The 19,770-nt window shown below is 53.9% G+C and overlaps 7 protein-coding genes across 7 annotated transcripts; 4 read left to right on the top strand and 3 right to left on the bottom strand.

Moving 5' to 3' along the window:
• Positions 1-1,786: 1,786 nt before the first annotated feature.
• BBK36DRAFT_1156153 (hypothetical protein) lies at positions 1,787-2,694 on the bottom strand (the record flags this gene model as incomplete). Its single annotated transcript, XM_024893896.1, has 4 exons — positions 1,787-2,265; positions 2,369-2,443; positions 2,572-2,590; positions 2,653-2,694. The coding sequence occupies 4 exons, from the start codon at positions 2,692-2,694 to the stop codon at positions 1,787-1,789; spliced, it is 615 nt and encodes a 204-aa protein (XP_024752905.1).
• A 949-nt stretch (positions 2,695-3,643) lies between these two features.
• BBK36DRAFT_1165838 (hypothetical protein) lies at positions 3,644-4,102 on the top strand (the record flags this gene model as incomplete). The annotated part of the gene is made up of 1 exon (XM_024894826.1): positions 3,644-4,102. One exon carries the CDS (start codon positions 3,644-3,646, stop codon positions 4,100-4,102), a length of 459 nt encoding a protein of 152 aa, XP_024752904.1.
• Positions 4,103-5,787: 1,685 nt separating this feature from the next.
• Positions 5,788-7,257, bottom strand: BBK36DRAFT_1110359 (hypothetical protein; the record flags this gene model as incomplete). Its single annotated transcript, XM_024889576.1, has 1 exon — positions 5,788-7,257. One exon carries the CDS (start codon positions 7,255-7,257, stop codon positions 5,788-5,790), a length of 1,470 nt encoding a protein of 489 aa, XP_024752903.1.
• A 2,348-nt stretch (positions 7,258-9,605) lies between these two features.
• On the top strand, positions 9,606-11,101 carry BBK36DRAFT_1138006 (hypothetical protein; the record flags this gene model as incomplete). The annotated part of the gene is made up of 5 exons (XM_024893211.1): positions 9,606-9,792; positions 9,901-9,920; positions 9,998-10,105; positions 10,170-10,558; positions 10,639-11,101. The coding sequence occupies 5 exons, from the start codon at positions 9,606-9,608 to the stop codon at positions 11,099-11,101; spliced, it is 1,167 nt and encodes a 388-aa protein (XP_024752902.1).
• A 1,157-nt stretch (positions 11,102-12,258) lies between these two features.
• Positions 12,259-14,116, top strand: BBK36DRAFT_1111741 (MFS general substrate transporter; the record flags this gene model as incomplete). Its single annotated transcript, XM_024889730.1, has 2 exons — positions 12,259-13,741; positions 13,800-14,116. The coding sequence occupies 2 exons, from the start codon at positions 12,259-12,261 to the stop codon at positions 14,114-14,116; spliced, it is 1,800 nt and encodes a 599-aa protein (XP_024752901.1).
• Positions 14,117-15,488: 1,372 nt separating this feature from the next.
• On the bottom strand, positions 15,489-16,436 carry BBK36DRAFT_1242 (putative 2-keto-3-deoxy-L-galactonate aldolase; the record flags this gene model as incomplete). Its single annotated transcript, XM_024897447.1, has 1 exon — positions 15,489-16,436. One exon carries the CDS (start codon positions 16,434-16,436, stop codon positions 15,489-15,491), a length of 948 nt encoding a protein of 315 aa, XP_024752900.1.
• Positions 16,437-17,746: 1,310 nt separating this feature from the next.
• On the top strand, positions 17,747-19,609 carry BBK36DRAFT_1134263 (putative D-galacturonic acid reductase). The gene is made up of 7 exons (XM_024892250.1): positions 17,747-17,910; positions 17,949-17,963; positions 18,002-18,015; positions 18,064-18,095; positions 18,159-18,321; positions 18,416-19,479; positions 19,590-19,609. The coding sequence occupies exons 4-6, from the start codon at positions 18,069-18,071 to the stop codon at positions 19,477-19,479; spliced, it is 1,254 nt and encodes a 417-aa protein (XP_024752899.1). The 5' UTR covers positions 17,747-17,910; positions 17,949-17,963; positions 18,002-18,015; positions 18,064-18,068; the 3' UTR covers positions 19,590-19,609.
• The last annotated feature ends 161 nt before the right edge of the window (positions 19,610-19,770 follow it).

The raw sequence follows: 19,770 nt of genomic DNA, 5'->3' as shown, positions 1-19,770 counted from the left end.
GCAAATCATGATTTCTCGGTCTACGGAACCCAGTCCGGATATCTTTTCCAAGATGGCGCGATGCAAGTGCAAACTGAAACACGGCCTATCATATCATGAGGCTATACTACCATCATCAGAACCCAGATACCTGGGCCGGTCTCATCCGAGCAGAGAGCAGCAATGTCTGTGCTTCGTATGATGTACCATGGCTGTCATGAAGCATCCCACTAACTGCCCGTATATCCATACGTCCTTTCTGTGTCTCTCACCTTCTCGGGGCGGTCGGTAGGTTCATCTGCGTCGGTTTACCGCCCTTTCGGCTTGCCGACTGTGATCTCTGCCTACGAAGTATTTGTAAGTACCTAAGATAACAGTTCCCCATGACCACCGTTGTAGCTTTATCTAGGTAGGTACGTAGGTGAGGTATGTAGTACTCCATATATCCTTAGCGAAGTTGGCCCATTCGCTGATCCTGGGGAGTTGCATTTGTCTTTCCAAATGCCGTCGCTACGGACTGCATATTGCACCGAGCGTTTTCCTTGGCAAGATGCAGATTTACGACGGAGTAGGGAGACCAGCAGTGACGACGACCGACGACGGCTTTCGCATCAGTGCTCCATCTTGGAGGCCTTGCCATATTTGCCGACGGCCCGCCTCCCCCCTTCTATTTGCCAACTTGCGAACCGTGCTTCAAAATGAGTTACAGTTGAGGCACCGACGCCAAACTTGGTGGCTTGATGATCGTATTACAAGAGCAAGATCGGGAGAAGTGAGTAGATTTTTCCTGTTTAGGTACTTCGTAACACTACATCACCCTGCCTCAGTCGAAGAAGAGATCTGCGTTCATCTTCGTTTACTTGTACTGACTTACGAGTAGTAGTCGTGCGTCACTGGTTAAGGGTTTAACCTAAATAATGCACGGCATTGCTACCACAAGCAGAAAATCTTTCGCCGTTCAATGAGGCGCAGGTTCTAGCATCAGATTGTGCCAGGTTCATCACCCCCGGGACTTTTACCGGTAGGAATTCCCAACCCACCGGTTGACCCGGCCCGTCGAACCGGTACAGAACAGACGTTACGTGTGTTGTTACGTGCACTAGACTACGACCTAGTGCACAAAGTAAGGCCGAGGGGTCTGATTTACATCTTGCTCTCTCCTTCGCTTCTCCCCCCAAGTATAGTAAGCGAAGTAGCGGTAGTTGAGTGCCGAGGATGTGGGAGGACAGGGCAGGGCAAGGGCCTTGGCGAGGCACGGACTTGAACCGGCCGGCGGATATAGACGAGATGATACTTGTAGGAGGGAGGAGAGAACTGCGGTGAATAGACCCTTATTAGGAAGAGTCGAGAAGTCCGTTGATTTGGCAAGATGGGCGTATGTAAGTGGTGAGAGGCCTTTCCTGTTTCTGTCCTTACGCGTACTAATGCCTGTGCTACTGCTTGTACTACTACTAGGAGTACAGGGAAGAAGAATGCGACATATGATACTTTGAAGGCTTGTTCTACGTGAAAAGGGAGCCATCTCCCGTTTAGCCAGATTCCCGAAATAGCAATTGCTTCTTGTCACTCCCCACAACGCTTCATTTCAGGGGACGGTATGTTGCACCGTGATCAGTATTACATGACAGTACTGATGCCAGTATTACTATGTGCTTCTATCTATTACCATGTACGGATTGCTTAACCAAGCATCGTACCACATCGCTCAGGCCCTATTATGTCCTATCCCGACTGTGCTCGCTCAATCGTCCGCTCAATGACCCGGACCGTCCCCGCCAGCCCCTCGTCCGACCTCGCCCCCGGCACCTCATGCCCCAGCTCGTGAACAAACCTCTCCCAGGTGAAACAGCAGCTGGTGCAGCTCCTCCGGATCCTCCAGGCCGCCGCCGATCAGGACGCCGGCCAGGGGCGACAGCGACACCAAGTGGGCAAACGGCTCGTTGGCGCCAACGACATGGGCCGTGGGGACGCGGATCGCGGTTCCGTCGACGACAGGGATGAGGAATCGAAGGGCCGGCGGATCATCCCCCTCGAGGATCCCGGCCGGGTCCAGCGGCGGCGCCGCGCTCATCAGGATGCCGCACTCGAGGCCGGCGAAGCGCTGGCGGGCGTCGTGCGCCAGCAGCGTCGCCGCGACGATGCCGCCCTCTGAGAAGCCCATGAGCCCCTCAAAGGGCCCGTTGGCGTCTATGAAGTCAACGAGGCCCTGCAGGACCTGCTGCGCCTGGGCTGGGCTGGCTGGCTGCTCGAACCAGCCGAAGAATTGGTCGGCTACGGCCTCGGCCCCTGAAGAGTGAACGTCAGATGCCAAGTCGAGGATTTTTCCATGAGACATGTGGAATCTTTTTTTCTTTTCTAGGGTAAGTTAGTGACCAAAAGTCAAGCTCACCTTCGCTTGGTTCTGTCTCAACAGGGCCATCGATGAAGACAAACTCATGGTCACTGAGCTGCTCTCGGAGTCTAGCTAGTAGTCGAAGGGACAGAGTGTCAACGTATTAGCACTTTCATAGCTATAGCATCTCGCCAGTTATGCCAGTACTAGGTGCATGAGAGGCAGGAGATGGGCTGATGCAACGCCAAAGGGAAACTCACCTGTCTGCAGCTCGAAAATCTAGCCGAGGGGAAGCCAGTGTCAGCGAGTCTTCCGCGGTAGACAGTCGTCTCAAACGTTACCTGGGCAGAGGTTCCGCGGCCATGGAGACACAGAAACCGCATCTTGCTAAGCTGCTGAATGCCTAATTCGTCGATTGACAGTTACGTGCAGGTCGGAATCGGGAGCCCAATCGCAGAATGTCACAGACTTTTTAATAGGGGTACCCCTTGTGTGAGCATCAGTTCATCTTGAGTCCATACGAGTACACGCACATCCACGCTTCCTGACTTCGTATCGTACATACCGCATTTTCAGGGAACTGGCGATTCCCTTGAGGCGGTATTTGTCTCGCCTCTATGCCTTTTTCCCGCGAGTTACTAGTATCCCCCCTTCAAAATCCTTCAAGAAGCCAGCATGGATCGCTTGTTGTCAGCCCCCCCTGGCTTTGCCCAGGATGCTACGCAGATGGGCTCCAGTTACCAGGGTCCTGTTGCACCTCTTCTCGAGTCCCACCTCACTGGGCGGCAAAGTGATTCGTCCGCTTATTCCCTCTGCAATCTTGGCTGCGCAATCAGATAGTCCATGTATGGAGAACAGCATCTAGACTAGTATCCGTCTTTGCAGGGTTGCATCCACTGTACACGGAGGCAGTTTGTCTGAAGTACGGGGGTTTACGGAGAGAGAATGGAAGGATGAAGCTGTCGTGAGGGTTGCTTCTCTAGCTTGTGGCGAGCTGAAATGCAGTCGTACGAATCAGTGAGTTGCTGAATTCATGCGCATGAGTAGTAGTTGGCTCGGCTTTGGATGGTTGTTGGGCGAGAGGTGCAGTAGCTGGGGTTCTCCAACAAGAAGGATTTGAAGATATAACAGCAGCACGACAGCCAACAGTTCAGCAATCGTATGACAGAGGCCTCTCATCCTGCCTTACAGCTGGCGGCGGAGTACATGTGAAGAAGGTCATTCCGTTATCCCAGTACCGAGCAGTCTGTAACCGTTATTGTTACCAAGTAACAGCGTTACGTGTAGTACGCCTCGTTCGACAACATTCCATACTTGTCCCGATCAAACACCATGGCTCTCACCCTTCCCGCTGGCGCTGCGGACACCATTGTCCGCAAAAAGGCGATGTATTGCCGTCTCGCCGACACCAACGAATGGAGCCTGGCCGACAAGGTCTTTTTGCCCGATTTCGAGTTCAAGGCAGTCGACGAGCAGGGCACAGTCATCAACATCAACGACACCGACTACCACTGGACCTCGCTCGCGGGCTGGGTCGACTATTTTAGCAGGATATTCGCCCCCATCCAGACGATGCACGTCGTTGGGTATCCCGAGCTGGAGCTGGTGGCCCCGGACGAGATGAAGGCCGTCTTTGGCGTCACGTATATGGTCGGGACCAAGGAGGCCGACAAAGGGGTGCATGGGACCGGTGGAGGACACTACTACGAGACGTGGAAGCTCAAGGACGGCGACTGGTTCTGCCAGAAGATCAAGTTTGTGAGGATCTACTGGAAAGAGACGACTCTGTAGTGGATCAAGGATTTGCTGGCGATCCAGCAGCGGGTGCGAGTACTGCGGTTGCAAGCCGAGTAATATCCCGTATACTACTACTAGTCGACCTACAACTACCGTATCACATGCTTTCAGATACTACAAGTATACCCACCTACGATACTGACTAGTACTCCGTACCTTGCCATATTTCATACATACGAAAGTTCGTGCATCCAGTTTCTGTCCCCTGCCTTGTTGCCCCGAGGTTTTCCAGCGAAGATCCTTCCCATAGCGGGCAGATGAGGGAAAAAAAGGGGGGGAAGGGCGGGAACTTTGCTCAACAACGGCTCAAGCCAATTCCCCCCGGTCTAGCTGGAGTGCTGGATCTGTTCCAGACTCCATAACGGGAGCCTGGAAAATCGTCGCCGGTGCTACTAAAATCAAGGTGATCGACAGAGGCTTAGACGATAAAGTTGAGTCCGAGTGTCCGCTTTCCTGCAGACAACGCTAGACTATTCAGACGACACGATGAAACATGCTCAGAGAGAAAGGACAAGTCAAATAGTACTCATCAACCAGGAGGCGAAGAGAATGAAGAAGGAAAAAGAAAGTAAGAAAGGGAAAAAGCAAAGAGAGAAAAGAGAGCTTTGCCGTTGTTGACGCTGGTTGCCTGCATGCAGCAAGGATCTCGGCTCGGTACTGTACTTGGACTTGACTGCAAGTGGTGAAGGTCTATTTGTCCGTCCTTTCTCCCCCCCTGAGTCCTCGACCCACGGTCCTAGTTTCGTGCTAGTAGCCATTGTGTAAGATTCCAAGTCCTCTTGTCTGTTTTGTCTCTAGCAGACTATTACTGTATACGAAGAAATAGGCGCTGTGCATACTTGGCGTTTTTTTCATTGTCTTGACTGACAAGGATTGCGGTGCAAAACCTGTAATGCCTAATACGGGGAGCTGCCAGGAAGAACAAGCACAATGCTTACAGCCTCCTGTCCCGAACCGGGACTGATCGCTTCGGGAATCAGAGATTTGATGTCAATGCCGCATCAAAGAGAACCTTGCAGCAGCAGCAGGACTGCCCTTGACGGGATTTTCTTTTCCCGAAACCCATTTGTGCCCTCTCACCTGCATGTGTTAGTTGAACCCGCCGAGTGCCGCGACCAGGGTGTCGACAGCCGCTTACTACTATTATACGACTATAGACAACAACTTGTATGCAGACGAATTTATAATAGCGGTGACGACTTCTACACCTGATATAGTAGGTCGAGTGAGGATTCTAACAAAGACAGACCCCTATCTGCATTCAGAGGGGCACGATTGAAGAAGAAGAAAAGAAAGGAAAGAAACCACTCACAAGGAGGAGGCGGCAGCGAAAAATCGTCCGATACTTGCATGATGCTATCACGCTACCACTACGCAACTCGAGCCTCAACGTAACATTTCGCATCAGCTCCCCCATATAACGGTCTCGGCAATTGCTATACTGGGCACCCTGAAAAGCACCCTGGGCAACGTCTAGTACCGAATTCCAGGCACCCGCGGAGCGCCGTTGGAAGGCATGCACAGTACGAATTTCGAGTGGTTCGTATGGATTCATCGTATATTAATTACGGAGTACTCCTATGTAAGATTGTCCAAACATCATCCTAGTTTGTCACTCCGTGACAAATAGGCCCAAAAGGGAACTTGTAGTACTGGGTATTATATTCCAGCCAGGGGTATTAGTTGAGGAGTGCCGGGACAGAGGCGTCCTCCGCGTCGACGCCTCTATACTCAAAGTACTTGCTAAACTCCTTGTCCTCAATCAGGTCCTGCGCCAGCCTCTTTTCGTAGAAAAAGGAAAACTCCGGGCCCTCGTCCGACTCGGGGTCGTTGCTGCGAGCTGGGTAGATGATGATGACGCCCTCCGTCACGCGATCCGTCAGATGGCGGTAGGTGATGGGCTTGGCGAAGCCAAAGTCCGTCGACGCCACGCTGGCATCGCGGTGGTCGGTGAAGAGGACCGACATGGGCGGCAGGGAGTCGATGCGGATGTTGAGGGACGTCTTGTCCTTGATGGTGGCGACCATCTCCAGCGTCTTGTCCAGGCTCTCCTGGGTGACGCTGTTGGTCAGGCCGCGGATATACTGCGCAAGCTTGGACAGAGGCCACTCGGACATGACCTGGGCGAACGTGGGCGACTCGACAGGGGCCGTCGTAGACAGGGCCGCGAACATGACATTGCCCCGGATCCGGGGAGGGACGCTGGGGTTGTGGAAGCGCCGTCGCATGTCGACGGCCTCGCACAGGAAGGGCTTGGACGCCGGGTCTGGGTTGAAGACGGGGGCGCGGACGCGCGTGATGGAGCGCCAGATGTAGGCCACAAAGGCGTCGTACGTCGAAATCCACTGCTCGCCCGACTCTGTCGGCTGGGCCAGCTTCTTCAACTCGGCGGCCTTGCTCTTCGGCAGGTGGAAGAGCAAGGACACGCCCTGGACGTGATCCGGGTGGCGCTGCGGAGCAGGAGGCCCATCAATCTTCTGGTCCTCAGGGGGCTCCTGCTTGCACAGCAGGGACAGGTCCATGTTCTTGGGGTCCCAGTCAGGGAACTCGGTCTTGTTGAACGCCGCGAAGCAGTTCTCTGCCAGTTGCCGGGTGTAGCCTGCCCAGCCCATCACGTCGTTACTGTAGTGGTGGTGGTGCATGTTGAACACCAAGCCGCCCCGGACAAAGTTCATCTTGAATGCTGCCACGACAGGTGAGGCATCGGGATTAGCCTCGGGCTTCTCTCCGTAGGTCATCGGGTCTACACTCCAGAGCTTGAGGTCGCCCAGAGCCACCGCGCTGAAGTTTGCCTTCTCAATCTCCTCCAGAGACGGGTACTTGTCCGCGTCCTCGGGGGCGTCGAGATACTGCACGAACAGACGGACCGTGCTATCCTTCTTCTTGACGTATTCGTGGCCGCTTCCCGACGCCTTCTTCTCAATGGTGCAGCACAGGTGCCTCGCCTGAGCAATGGTCCGCTCAAGGCCTTCCTTCATGATCTCCACAGCCCGAGCCTTCATGGCGTCGTCCATCTTGAAGAAGAGGCAGTAGTTGTTGTACGACAAGGCTGTGAGATAATCCAACGTCGACACCTCGAACGTCTCCCTTTCGGGATCGTTCTCCCACCCACGAGGGTGAAGCTCGAAGACTTCCTGCTTGGGAGCCATGATTTCGATTGACTTGTTGCGCTTGAGTGAGAATGAAGAGAAGGGGAAGCAAGGAGATAGTGACAAAAGGGGGGATGAGCGGCGAAGCCAAAAGGAAGCTGATCAAGTGAGATGGCCGGTTTTGTAGGAAGGATCGTTACAACCTCTGCTCTTTCCTCTGCCTCTTTATCACCTTTCATGTTCTCGACTTCTCCTTTTAAGCCTTTAATATAGACCAACATTCACTACTTCGGTCTCCTGGTAACATCAGTATCAACAACCCGCACTCCATTGAGAGCTGATGATCCCTCGGGGCCTCGCTGGTGCTTCCCCCTGGGCAGCCATCGCTTCGGGACAAGAGACACTAGCAGCCGCGTTTGATAACCTGTTTTATGCGACCCCAAGCAACAAGGTATTGAGACCGACTCTGTCAGATATGATAGCCGCGAGATAGCCCAGCCTTCCCTCTAGCAATGCTTGCGGTGAAGCTGGGTGGCAGCCCGTGGGGGCGAACCCCAGGAGGAGGAGCTGCAGGCTAGGCAATACTACGTTTAATATGGCCGGCAACGAGAACCCTGGCAAGCTTCATTAACCCGGGTCAACGGCTCCTCTGTTACAATGTAGCATCAAGGCGAAGCGGCGCGGAAAGCCGCCGCCATGCCAGCTGCGTCTCTAGATGGTGGAGATCTCAGGGGGGGATTTGCTCAGCTTGAACACAGGAGAGCAGGTAAGAATGCATACTGTACATGTACGTACGCAGTCCCTCTTGGTACACTTGTGTACCATATGATGTTGGGAGAGGCAATGTGGCATTTTCTGCATCCTTTATACTTGACGGCTTTGTCAGGGTGGCATCAATGCTACACATGCCAATATCAACGTCGAATAGCTCCAGCACACGTTTTCTCTCTCTCTTAATTAGCGGCAACCTATAGACAACGGCTCTCCGCATTGTCTTAGCCGGCAGATGGCTTGCAGCTTTCTGCGAGCACGAGCACTCCCTTCATGCTCGGCTCTCCCTTCTTCAACGGCACGGGCAAGACAAGACCGCTTTAGTTAGCTTTCCGGGGCACTCTTGGACTTCCTTGCCACTCGTTTCCACAACCCGGCGAGTTTACGCGGTCGTCCCGCCCCGGCTCCCATTCCAAGCGATATCCCATATCCCGGCTTCTTTAGCCTCATTTTGCTTGCCGGAAGAGAGGTTGCTGCATTAGCCTGGAAAAAGGTGGGAAGCTAGTTTACTTCATAGATGATTGCCGAGCCGGGGGGTCCAACAAATTCGCGCAAGGCACACGCAAGTGGTGGAACATAGAACTCGTACAGAAAAGACAGGGACCGGAGAATGAATGTCAGAACTTGTACGCGCATACGGTGAAGCAACTCGAGGGTTTTGGAATCACCTTGACGTCCTGACATCCTATGTGCATATATTAATGTTTTGTTTGTGCTGGACTTTTACTTGTATCCTGTTTGTCGTCTGTCTTGTCCGCTTGGCACCCACAGCAGACTTGCGCAGCCACGAGAGCAGAGGGCTTGGTTTTGCTTTTTCCTCACTTTGAGTCGAGGGTGATCAGGGGACGTACTTGACATTGAAGGATCAACTCAGGAGGTCGATCGACGACTTCCTTTTCTGATGTATCATCCAGGAGAGGCGAAAACATGGAGTGGAAACCAGGCTAATGCAAACAGGCCGAGCCAAAAGTTCGCAGGAGAGCGTGTACATGGAAGAGCCTCTTCAGACACCAGGTACGGAGAAGTAGTAGTAATAACTTAGGTAAACAGGACCCAATATGCTCCATTCAGAGAGCCGATGGCCTTGCCGTGTTCGTACACTGTCCTTGTTCTCTGATCCCAGTCATCAACCCCGTTGTAAGCAGAATGAGTGGCCTGACCATGTCCGTTTCGAATCCCGGATTCATGGTAGGTAGTATTGACCCCGTTGGCCGTAATAATAGGTGCAGGCAAAGCAAGCAGGCAGATCATTTCCGTGCTGCATTGTTTTACTATGTGCCGTTCGTGCAAGAAAAAGGAAGGGGAAAAAAGGAACGAAAAGAGTCTGGAGCAATCTTTGCCTCCTGATCTTGAACGCAGTTCATCACTTTCGAACTTTATCTTTAAACGAGACCCGCCCACTTTATACGAGCTTAAACTTTGAAGAAGAAGAAGAAGAAAGAAAAAAAGAAAACCGGAAGTTGTCTGATCACAAGGCGCGGCGCGCGGCAGTTGATTCTGTTAAGGGGCATTCTTTCTTCACCTTCGCAATCGTCCTTCCTTGGCTTCAGGAATAGAGGAAGACACCTCTCTCTTCACTCATACGCTCTTTTTTGCAACTTCCGGAAATCCACAAAGGGAAAAAAAGGGCAATCATCATGGATCCCCTCCAAGGTCCTGCCATCCCTCCACCGGCTGGAGAGGTCTCGAATCTGGATAACCCACCAAATGGCAACCACCTTGCCTTGGGAGTTCAAGTGGGAACTTGTGTGATCACCTCAATATTCTTCTTTCTCCGAATGTACGGCCGTATTGTCATGTTGAGAAAGTTTCAAGCAGAAGAAAGTGAGTGTTCCTCTCCCCTCGGCTTTGGAAGCCTGAACGTCCAGAATCGAACGAAGCAAGGACACATCGTTAGTGTTAGATTGACTTGCTGACTCTCTTGCCTTGCAGTGATGGCTATATTGGCATATGTTAGTCGAACTCCATTGTTGAGGAGGCAAGAAAGGTATACTTGACTAACCACCTGTTTGATATTCTTGTGTCTTAGGGATGTTACTGGGGCGCCATTATTTCTTCGTTCATGATGCTCAAGTATCCCGGCTACCTCGTCCACGCTTGGAACGTCCGCCTTATCAATGTCATTCCGACAACTTATGTATGTCGTCCTCGAATTCCTGCAGCTCCTGTGTATGACGGCTAACCCATGATGAACAACTCAGTGGGTCTTTGTTTACGGTGTCTTTTACTCCATCGTGCTTCCGCTGCTCAAGGTTGCCATCATGGTCGAATGGGTTCGATTGTTTGTGCCCACTACGAAGTCCAGGAGCCCCTTCTTCTGGGGCGTTTGTGTCATTTCCTTTGTCCAGATTGCGGCCGGAATCGCCATTGTCATTGCCCTGAACATGCAGTGCACTCCTCACCAGCGAATCTGGGACTTTAGAGTGGAGGGCACATGCTTCAACCTGTACACACTGCAGGTGATCTCGGCAAGCATCCAGCTGGGATCCGATGTCGCCATGTTCTGTCTGCCCCAGCACACCATCTGGACTCTGAAGATGACCTGGCAGAAGAGACTCGGTGTTGCAGCCATCTTCAGCATGGGTGTTCTGTGAGTCGACATCTATCCCCTGCTTCTTCCTGCACCCTGAAGAATCAAACAACTGACAGGAATACCTTCTTCTCTCCCAGTGCCATTGTTGCCGCATCCTTTCGAGTCGACGTGACCGTCCAGCATGGAAATAGCCCAGACAGTATTTACACGCTTGCGCCAATTGTTTTCTGGGCGTCGGCTGAGATGACCTGCGGGTTCTTCATTCTCTGCGTCCCCTGCATCCCCAAGATCATCCAAGAAGCCGGCATCGTCCCGGCCATCAAGAGGGGAACCGGCATGATGAACTCCGGCAGCAACTCCAAGCACACGGGCAGCAGCTTCGCCCGCGGCGGCAACACCAAGACCTCCGTCTCGGCCAACAAGGACTACTACCAGCTCGAGGAGGAGGGCGTGCACATGAAGAACCTGTCCGAGTCGACGGAGCATCTGCATGCCGGCTCCCACGGAGCGGCCATTACTCGAACCACGCGCGTCACGGTGACAAACGACAGCCGCTCCATCAGCGATAGCGACAGCAAGAACGACACTTGGGGTAATTAGGATGGCTGAACAATGACGGGACGCGATTTTGCACACGAGAGCGAGGCTGCTTTGGACGGCTCCATGATACCCTTTTTATTTCCCACAAAAAGAAACATCATCTTCGACACCCTCCTTTATGCCTGTTACTACCTCTATACCTTTATATACAATGCCCTTTTCTACCTATACGGCCGAGGCGCTGGCACCACCGGCAACGTTGTGGCCGGATATCTTTTTGTTTGGATTCTTGTCTTTCATTTCTCAAAAGCTTTTATTAGTCGATAGTATCTAATACCTCGATGCCGGTTCAAGGGGATGACTAATCGCTTCCGCATCTATGTGCTACGTCTTTCGTCCTTCAGCCTGTATATAAGGTACCTTACGCATAGAAGAGGAATACATGGACAGCTTAGAGCGTCGGCTTACGCCTATTCAGTCTCTGTCGTTTCGACCTCTGATGAATGACAAAATGTGCTGGCTCATACGTACATACACTGCGTCCTACACGATATTGACTTATAGCCGAGGTTATAATACAGTGCCAATCGCCGCTTGACGTGCAACCACTTCCTACCATTTTCCCGGACCGAATGTCGACCAAACTATTGCCTGTCAATCTTTCCCCCGTCAGCTTGGCATCGCGGCCCGAGAAACGGGATAGTATATTGCACATCCTCCCCTACGCGGAATTAATCTAAGCGCTGTCAATATCAACTGCCGAGTCGAAAACCTCCGTGCTCGCTCGCGCCATGCCGGCAGACGAGAGGAGAGAAAAGAGGGCAAACGAAGCCCCTGAGCTGAAAACTAGATAGAAAGCCTAGAACCTGAATAAACCGAAGCCTTCGAACCCCGGACCCTGGCCGCGGATCCGGGATCCCTGGAGGCGCCACCAAGCCACTTCTTTTCCCGTTCAGGGCACCAGCCACATAATTTCACTAATCGATCATGAGTCAATCCATCGAGATTCGGTTTTGTGATCTGTCAGCGCCATCATATTCACGTCAGGACGTGCAATTTGGCCAGGACCAGCTGCCCACCGCCCGTCTGTGTCAGCTCTGTCTAATTGAGGACATACATCACCATTGATACTTGATATATCACCGCCAGTTTGGCCATTGGCTGATTAGACTCAACCTCCTGAGCAGCTGATTGACGGGGGTCACGAGACGTCGACGATGCCTGCACAACAGGTCGAGTCCGGCGGCGGTTATGCGGGCGCCGCTTCGGAACGCACGCCGCTCTTAGGATCCGGATCCGCCTATGGATCTTCCGAGGCTCGCGGGAATGGGAAAGGTACTACTGGGAACGGAAACGGGTTGACGGGGGCGGCGGCGGCGGCGGCGGCCATTCTCGAGCGTCATCGGCGCAGCGAGAGCGAGGCTGAGAACCAGAGGCTGCTGGCGGGCGACGACGGCGACGAGAGTAATGGCGAGGAGGAGACGACGGTGCTGGCCGAGGAAGTGTCCTTCTCCAAGCTGTGCCTCATCTTTTCCACGGTCTACTTCGGGGTCTTCTTGGGCGCAATTGACTCTTCTATTATCGCCACGCTGTCGGCGCCCATCTCGAGCGAGTTTCAGTCCCTCAGCCTGCTCTCCTGGCTCGCCACCGCCTACCTCATCTCGAATGCGGCTTGTCAGCCAATCTCCGGCCGCATGACCGACATCTTCGGGCGCGGGCCCGGCCTCGTCTTCAGCAACGTCTTCTTCGCCGCCGGCAACCTCATCTGCGGCCTGGCCCAGAGCTCCAGCGTCATGATCCTCGGCCGCGTCGTCGCGGGCATCGGCGGCGGCGGCCTGATGAGCATCTCGACCTTTCTGGGCTCCGACTTGATCCCCCTGCGCAGCCGAGGCGTGGTCCAGGGCCTCGGCAACATCTGCTATGGCTCAGGTGCCATGCTGGGCGGGGTTTTTGGAGGATTCGTGAACGACCACACGAAGCTGGGCTGGAGGCTCGCCTTTCTTGTCCAGGTCCCTCCGGCCATCGTCTCTGCCGTCGCCGTGGCCATTCTCGTCAGGGTGCCGCCGAAGCAGTCAGACAAGACCTATCTTGCACGCATCGACTTTGGCGGCGTCTTCCTTACGGTGTCCTTCCTGGTCCTCCTACTCGTGGGAGTCAATTCCGGAGGAAACATTGTCCCTTGGACCCATCCCCTGCCTCTCGCCACGATCCCGCTCTCCCTTGTTGCGTTTGCCGGCTTCCTCTGGTGGGAGAGCAGAGCGACGCAGCCCATCATTCCAGTCCGGCTCCTTCTGGACCGCACTCTGCTGTCCGCCTGCATGTGCAACTTTCTGTCGACCATGGTCGTCATGGCGGGCATCTTCTACGTCCCGCTGTATCTTCAGGTGCGCGGGGACTCGCCAACAGTTTCGGGGCTCAAGCTTTTGCCTTCTCCCCTCGGTGTCTCCATCTGCTCTGTCGGGGCTGGGTATATTATGAAGAAGACTGGCCGATACGTCGGGCTAGGCATCGGCAGCTTGCTGGTACTCATTTCTGGAATCGTCATCTTCACTACGCAAACTGAGAGCACCCCCGCATGGGTGACCATGTTGGCCTTTTTCCTGGTGGGTGGAGGTTACGGTGCCATGTTGACGACGACGCTGTTGGCATGTATTGCAGCAGTCGACCACTCCCAGCAGGCCGTCATCACCTCAGCGACCTGTAAGTCTTACTCCTCCCATTGCATCGCGAAACAAAGACTAACTCCCAACACCACCAGACCTTGCTCGTAGCCTGGGTGGCACGATTGGCGTAACAGTCAGCTCAGCCGTGTACCAGAACCTGCTCAACGACCGCTTGTGGAAGCGCTTCGGCGACGAGCCACATGCAGCCGAGATCATCCAAAAGATCCGCGACGACCTCAACTTTCTGAAGCACCTGCCGTCGGGATGGCATGACGGGGTGCTGAGCTCGTTCATGGAGGCCTTTAGGGGCGTTTGGTTTACCTTGCTCGCGCTGGCAGTTGGGGCTCTCATCTGTGTCTCGCTGATGAGGCAGCACACGCTCCATGAAACTCTTGATAGACGATCAAGATGACCGACGTACAATCTACTTGCACAATGCTTATATATAAGGTAGCTCTCTAGCTCTCTATCTAGTAGGTACTTACCAGGTAGTTCTTAATATTAAAACCTAGACACTGCTATAATATTATTTATATACTTATTACTTATATATTCACAGCTAATATTATTATATATTTTCATGTCTTAATATTTATTTCTATTTATGTATATATTTACATATCTATATTATATACTTATACTTAAATTAAGCAGAGGAAGTATATAAAAGAGGGAACAGCAGATAGAGTCCTTAAGGCTCGCTTTAAGCTCGCCTAGCTTTCTTTCTTTTGCTTTCTTTCTTATTAACAACTCGCACCTATTAACTTCTCTATTTCCCTACTTTCCCCTATCTTCTACCTTTACTCTCTTGCTGGAAAAGCACAACGGCAACCACAAGGCATCTATAATATACCATGCCTCGAACCAAGACCACAGCGACGGAGAGAGAGGCATTCGCAGGAGTGCCGCCATCGGGCGCGTGGATGGCGCTGCTGGAGGCGATGTTGCCATCGCAGACAATGAAGACGTGGGAGACACTCACCAGGACCCACGACCAACACCGACACCCACACCAACGCCCGCGACCACTCCTAAAAAAGCGATGTTTCGTTATTGAAGTTCGAGAAGTCTTAGACCGCTGGAACAATCTGCAGCTTGTGCGCCTCTCTGGGGTTGGGGAAACATGCCTGGCAGTGGAAACACTTGCTGGAGAGATGGACGTCATCACCAACATCATGGCCGAAACCCCCGCAAACGAACGAACCGAGAAAGCCGCGGAGTACAAGGTGAGAGCCAGAGGTTGTCTTCTGGCGAGCGATGGAGAGGAACTCAAGCAGCCTCCGCCAGGTTCGGCACTTCCCTACCGTGAGGATGACAGGTGGAAGAGCCTGAGGGAGAAAGTCATCCCGAACTGTGGAGGATACGTGAAGGCCTCATACATGGGATTTAGTGTCGGAGCCCGCGGGTTCTTTCTAGGGGAAGTCTTCTGGGAACTATCACTCCTCTTTGAAGACAGAAGGCAGATTAAGGTCAAGAGAAGGACTCCTCACTGGTCGATGGCAACACGTAGCGGAACGTATCATACATGGCGAGTGTTCCAACCAACTCTGCGACCGCACCACCGACAATTATGCACGAGCCTTTGCTCGGGATGTGATAGGTGATGGTCCGGTGAGATGTGAATCATTGCCATCAAGCTGGTTGAACAATGGTCGGCAGCTTGAGCGAGGGACGCCTAAGACCATCTTGACAGAAGAAGAGAAAGGAGCGAGACGCTGCATAAAGTTCTATTAATCTAGGTTTGAAATCTTTTATATCTATTACTATATACCTATATATCCCTTTTACAAAGACTTCTCGACCTCCATAGCCTCTCGGATGCCCTCCTCGATGGCCGAGACCCGAGCCTGCTCCAAGCGCTTCAGAGGCCGCCGAGGATACCCTCCGTAGCCATAATAGGTCTGAATCGCGGACTTGGTGCCTGCAATGGCGGCCTTTGTGAGGGGCCAGTCGCCGCGGCTGAGGACCTTTTGCAGCTTGATGGCCTCGTCCTTGTGGCCCTGGGCGTAGAGATCCCAGACCTTGACGCACAGCTTGGGCATGACGTTTGCGCCGCCGGCAATGATGCCGCTGCCGCCGCTGACGAGGGTCTGGAGGGTGAAGTCGCACATGCCGCCAAAGGCCATGTAGCCGGAGCCCTCGTGGAAGGGCGTCTTGGCGTCGGTGGCGAGGGCGACGCGGGTGAGCTTGCCGGTGTTGCCGCAGGTGAACTTTGTGCCGACGATGTTTTTGTGCCGGGCGAGCCGGATGAGGAGGTCGCTGTCCATGTCGATGCCGGAGACGGCGCCGGGGTAGTTGTAGAGAACAATGGGGATGGGACTGGCGTCTGCGACGGCGACGAAGTATGCCTCGATGGACTCCTCGTCGGTCTGGGCGCGGTAGTACGAGGGCGGGAGGACGAGGGCGGCGGCGGCCCCGGCGGCGGCGGCGAGCTTGCAGAGCTCAATGGTGCCGCGGACGCTGCCCTCGGTGGCGCCGAAGAGGACGGGGACGTGGGGGAAGCCGGCAGCGTCGAGGGCCTCGCGGGTGGCGGACAGGACGGCGATCTTCTCGTCGCGGGTGCAGTGGACGGCCTCGCCGTTGGAGCCCATGACGACGAGGCCTGCGAGGCCGGCTTTTGCGAGGCGCTGGGCGTGCTGCTTGATGGTGGGGATGTCGATGTCTTCGGATTCAGGGTGGAAGAAGGTCATTGTTGGGGCGTAGATGCCGCATGGGAGGGATGGGGGAGCCATGGTGGATGGGTGGAGGGGATGTGTGTTTTGATGGGATATGAGGGGAGTTTTCTTTTCTGTGAGAGGATGGTATTTGGATGGGGTGTTTGAGGGTGAGATGGTATACGGGAGGAGGAAGGGAGAGAGGGGGAGAGAGAGATGGAGGTTGGAGTGGAGGATGAGGATGATGAGGAGCAGGAGAGGAATACACGCGGAGACGAGAACGGGATGACACTTGATTTGTATTATATTCTCTAGTAGGATGGATCCCGAATCGAAAGGTTTATATGTGGAAAGCAAGGCACACTCTGTTTCGTGCTCGGGGCGAAAAGAATAGCCGCTTATAACCCACAGGGACGTGGAGGAGGAGGTTCTTTCGGAGGGGAAGCCACCGAAGAGGAGCGGGTTCTGGCTGCTGCGGCTCGGCCGACGGACCCCGACTGCCACGAGGGATATGAGCGTGCTAGAGATCCGAAGACGGCGGAGTCTATTCAACTAATGGACACGATTGGGAGGATTCGATGAAATGGCAAGGCTTTTGCTGGAGACTGCTAGCAAGCTTGGGATGAGAAAGCGTGGGGTTTGTCCTGGGGGGAGGTGGAAGATGCAAATGAGGGGAAAGTATGCGGTACAACTGGAGACTGATGGCATGTTGAAGATGCTGTTCTACAATTGGAGGATAAATCAGCCTGGAGCTGCTTCCACCATACATGTTGACAGGAATAATGAGATCAAGGCACAAGGCTGCTCCGCTGGAAGTACTTGTACTTGGCTAGCTCGAGTCATCCCGTCGGTAGTACGGCAGTACGGCTATAGTCGATGGAATTTAATTGCTGGAGAGTGAGAAGAAACAAGGTGCTCCTGTGACCGTCGGGTTTATTCAGCCCGATTTCACGAGATGGAGGTCTTCATTTGCTCACTTGACGGGGGCTTGAGTTGTGAGGTGCTGGTATGAAAAGATGCTTTGCTTGACCACTTTGGCTGAGATGAGTTCTTTGGCCTTGATTGATTGATTGATTGTTCTTCAGAGACGCAAGGTTGAAACTGAAGAGTTGAAGCTGGATGATGCGGGGTCGCACAGGGTCGACGCGGGGTAGACGAAGCCCGGACCAGCCTGAAGCAGATGGGGATAATGTTCCTCTCCTGGATTTATCGCCATGTCCTCACTCCCAGATGCAGCATGTATGTGTGCATACCTTATGCAGGCACTCAGGGCACATGTAATAACCACTGCCTCTACTCAATTCTTCGTCAAACATGAACATGCCATTATATCCAGCTTATATAGCTTGAAAATGAGTCTTTATATTACATAGCATCATGTGAAATAAGAAAAGACGGAATTTATACGCATGAAGATCCAAGAGCCTGTGCCCCGGCCTTTCTTTATCCCTCCAATTGCTGACCCCGCCAAATGCCCCTCAATTCCTCCGTCCTGCATGTCACCATAAGGTCTGGGAAGCTGCTTCACGAGACACGGGATTGGCAAGGCTGTTGAGAATATTAATCTGTTTCAATTCTTATTGTGACGATATTTCTGATTCTTCTTATTAACTTACTTCTCTGTTCATGATCCCTCCCTCCGTCGTCGCGTAGCCTCTTTCTTCCATACCATACAGACAATCAACGACCCTCCTCCTCCTCCACCTCATCATGGCGGCTCCTCTCAATGTGCTAATGGTAAAACAGCCAAGCTTCTCCAAGACTGAAGCCACCTCCATTGACTGACAATGCATCATGCAGGTCGGCACCGGCGAGTACACGACTGGCTTCGTGGGCGGCGGCGCTTCCGGCTCAGACAAGAAGGTGGGCGTTGTCGGCCTCACGCTCTTTGACCTGCGGCGTCGAGGCAAGGTCGGCCAGCTGGGCATGGTCGGCGTCAACGGCAAGAAGTTTCCTCAGATCCGTATGTCTGATTGCCTTCAAGAATAGGCTGTGAACACACACAGAGAGAGGGGGAGAGAGAGAGCGAGGGAGAGACTCACACACCGCACAAACAGGGGAGCACCTTCACAAAAACATCACTCAGGTCTACAACAACCTCGACACCTCCTTCGACTCGTTCCCCGACAACGACTCGGTCGACCCCGACGCCTACAAGGCCGCCATCGACAAGCTCAAGCCCGGCGACGCCATCACCATCTTCACGCCCGACCCGACGCACTTCCCCATCGCCCTCTACGCCATCGAGCGCGGCATCCACGTCCTCATCACCAAGCCCGCCGTCAAGCTGCTCGAGCACCACCAGGAGCTCGCCCGCAAGGCCAAGGACAAGGGCGTGTACGTCTTCGTCGAGCACCACAAGCGCTTCGACCCGGCCTACTCGGACGCGCGCTTCAAGGCGCAGTCGCTCGGAGACTGGAATTATTTTTACTCGTACATGTCGCAGCCCAAGTCGCAGCTCGAGACGTTCAAGTCGTGGGCCGGCAAGGAGTCGGACATTTCGTACTACCTCAACAGCCACCACGTCGACGTGTGCGACTCCATGGTGCGCCACCGGGGCTACCTGCCCGTGCGCGTGTCGGCGACGTCGTCCAAGGGCGTCGCCACGGGCCTGGGCTGCGCCGACGGCACCGAGGACACCATCTCGCTGCTCGTCACCTGGGAGCTGGCGGGCCAGCCGGCCAAGCGCGCCATCGCCGTCTACACGTCGTCGTGGACCGCGCCCCAGCGCGCCGGCGTCCACACCAACCAGTACTTCCACTACCTGGCCCGCGACGGCGAGATCCGCGTCGACCAGGCCCACCGCGGCTACGACGTCGCCGACGACCGCGCCGGCCAGATCCAGTGGTTCAACCCGTTTTACATGCGCTACGCCCCGGACGAGGACGGCAACTTCAACGGCCAGACGGGCTACGGCTACATCTCCATTGAGAAGTTTGTCGACGGCTGCCGCGCGGTAAATGAGGGCCGGGCGACGCCGGCGGACCTGGACGCCAAGGGGCTGCCGACGCTGGAGAATACGATTGCGACGACGGCCATTCTGGAGGCGGGACGGCGGAGTATCGACGAGGGGCGGGAGATTCAGATCAAGGTGGAGGATGGCGTGTGGAAGCTGGTGTAACCGAGACCATTTGATCTGATGACATACTGAATAAATAAACAAAGAATGAATTCTAAGTCGCTTCAATGAGTGATGTAAAGTCGTCTTTTGTGAGTTGTCGTAGTAGACGTTTGTCTTGCCAAGGTGGGGGGTTTCGCATTGTGTAGATGGAAAGAAATGGCGAACCCACTATCTAGTAGCAGCAAATTCTGTATTATCTCAACACTCATAAAGCTCAACCATCAACAACTCCATCTTCTCATTCCCTCAACCAGCCCAGCACACACACACACACACACACACACACACACA

This window comes from Trichoderma citrinoviride (assembly GCF_003025115.1).
Source record: "Trichoderma citrinoviride strain TUCIM 6016 unplaced genomic scaffold BBK36scaffold_2, whole genome shotgun sequence".
NCBI classification, from domain to species: domain Eukaryota; kingdom Fungi; phylum Ascomycota; class Sordariomycetes; order Hypocreales; family Hypocreaceae; genus Trichoderma; species Trichoderma citrinoviride.
Note: the sequence above shows the minus strand (reverse complement) of the source record. Positions and strands in the feature narration are given on the sequence as shown.

Excerpts from the sequence above, each read along its gene's own strand:
- BBK36DRAFT_1134263 (XM_024892250.1), top strand. The coding sequence starts at position 18,069 with ATGGCGGCTCCTCTCAATGTGCTAATG. Across the intron at positions 18,096-18,158 it reads CTCCTCTCAATGTGCTAATG|GTCGGCACCGGCGAGTACAC; the intron begins GTAAAACAGCCA and ends TGCATCATGCAG. Across the intron at positions 18,322-18,415 it reads CAAGAAGTTTCCTCAGATCC|GGGAGCACCTTCACAAAAAC; the intron begins GTATGTCTGATT and ends CCGCACAAACAG.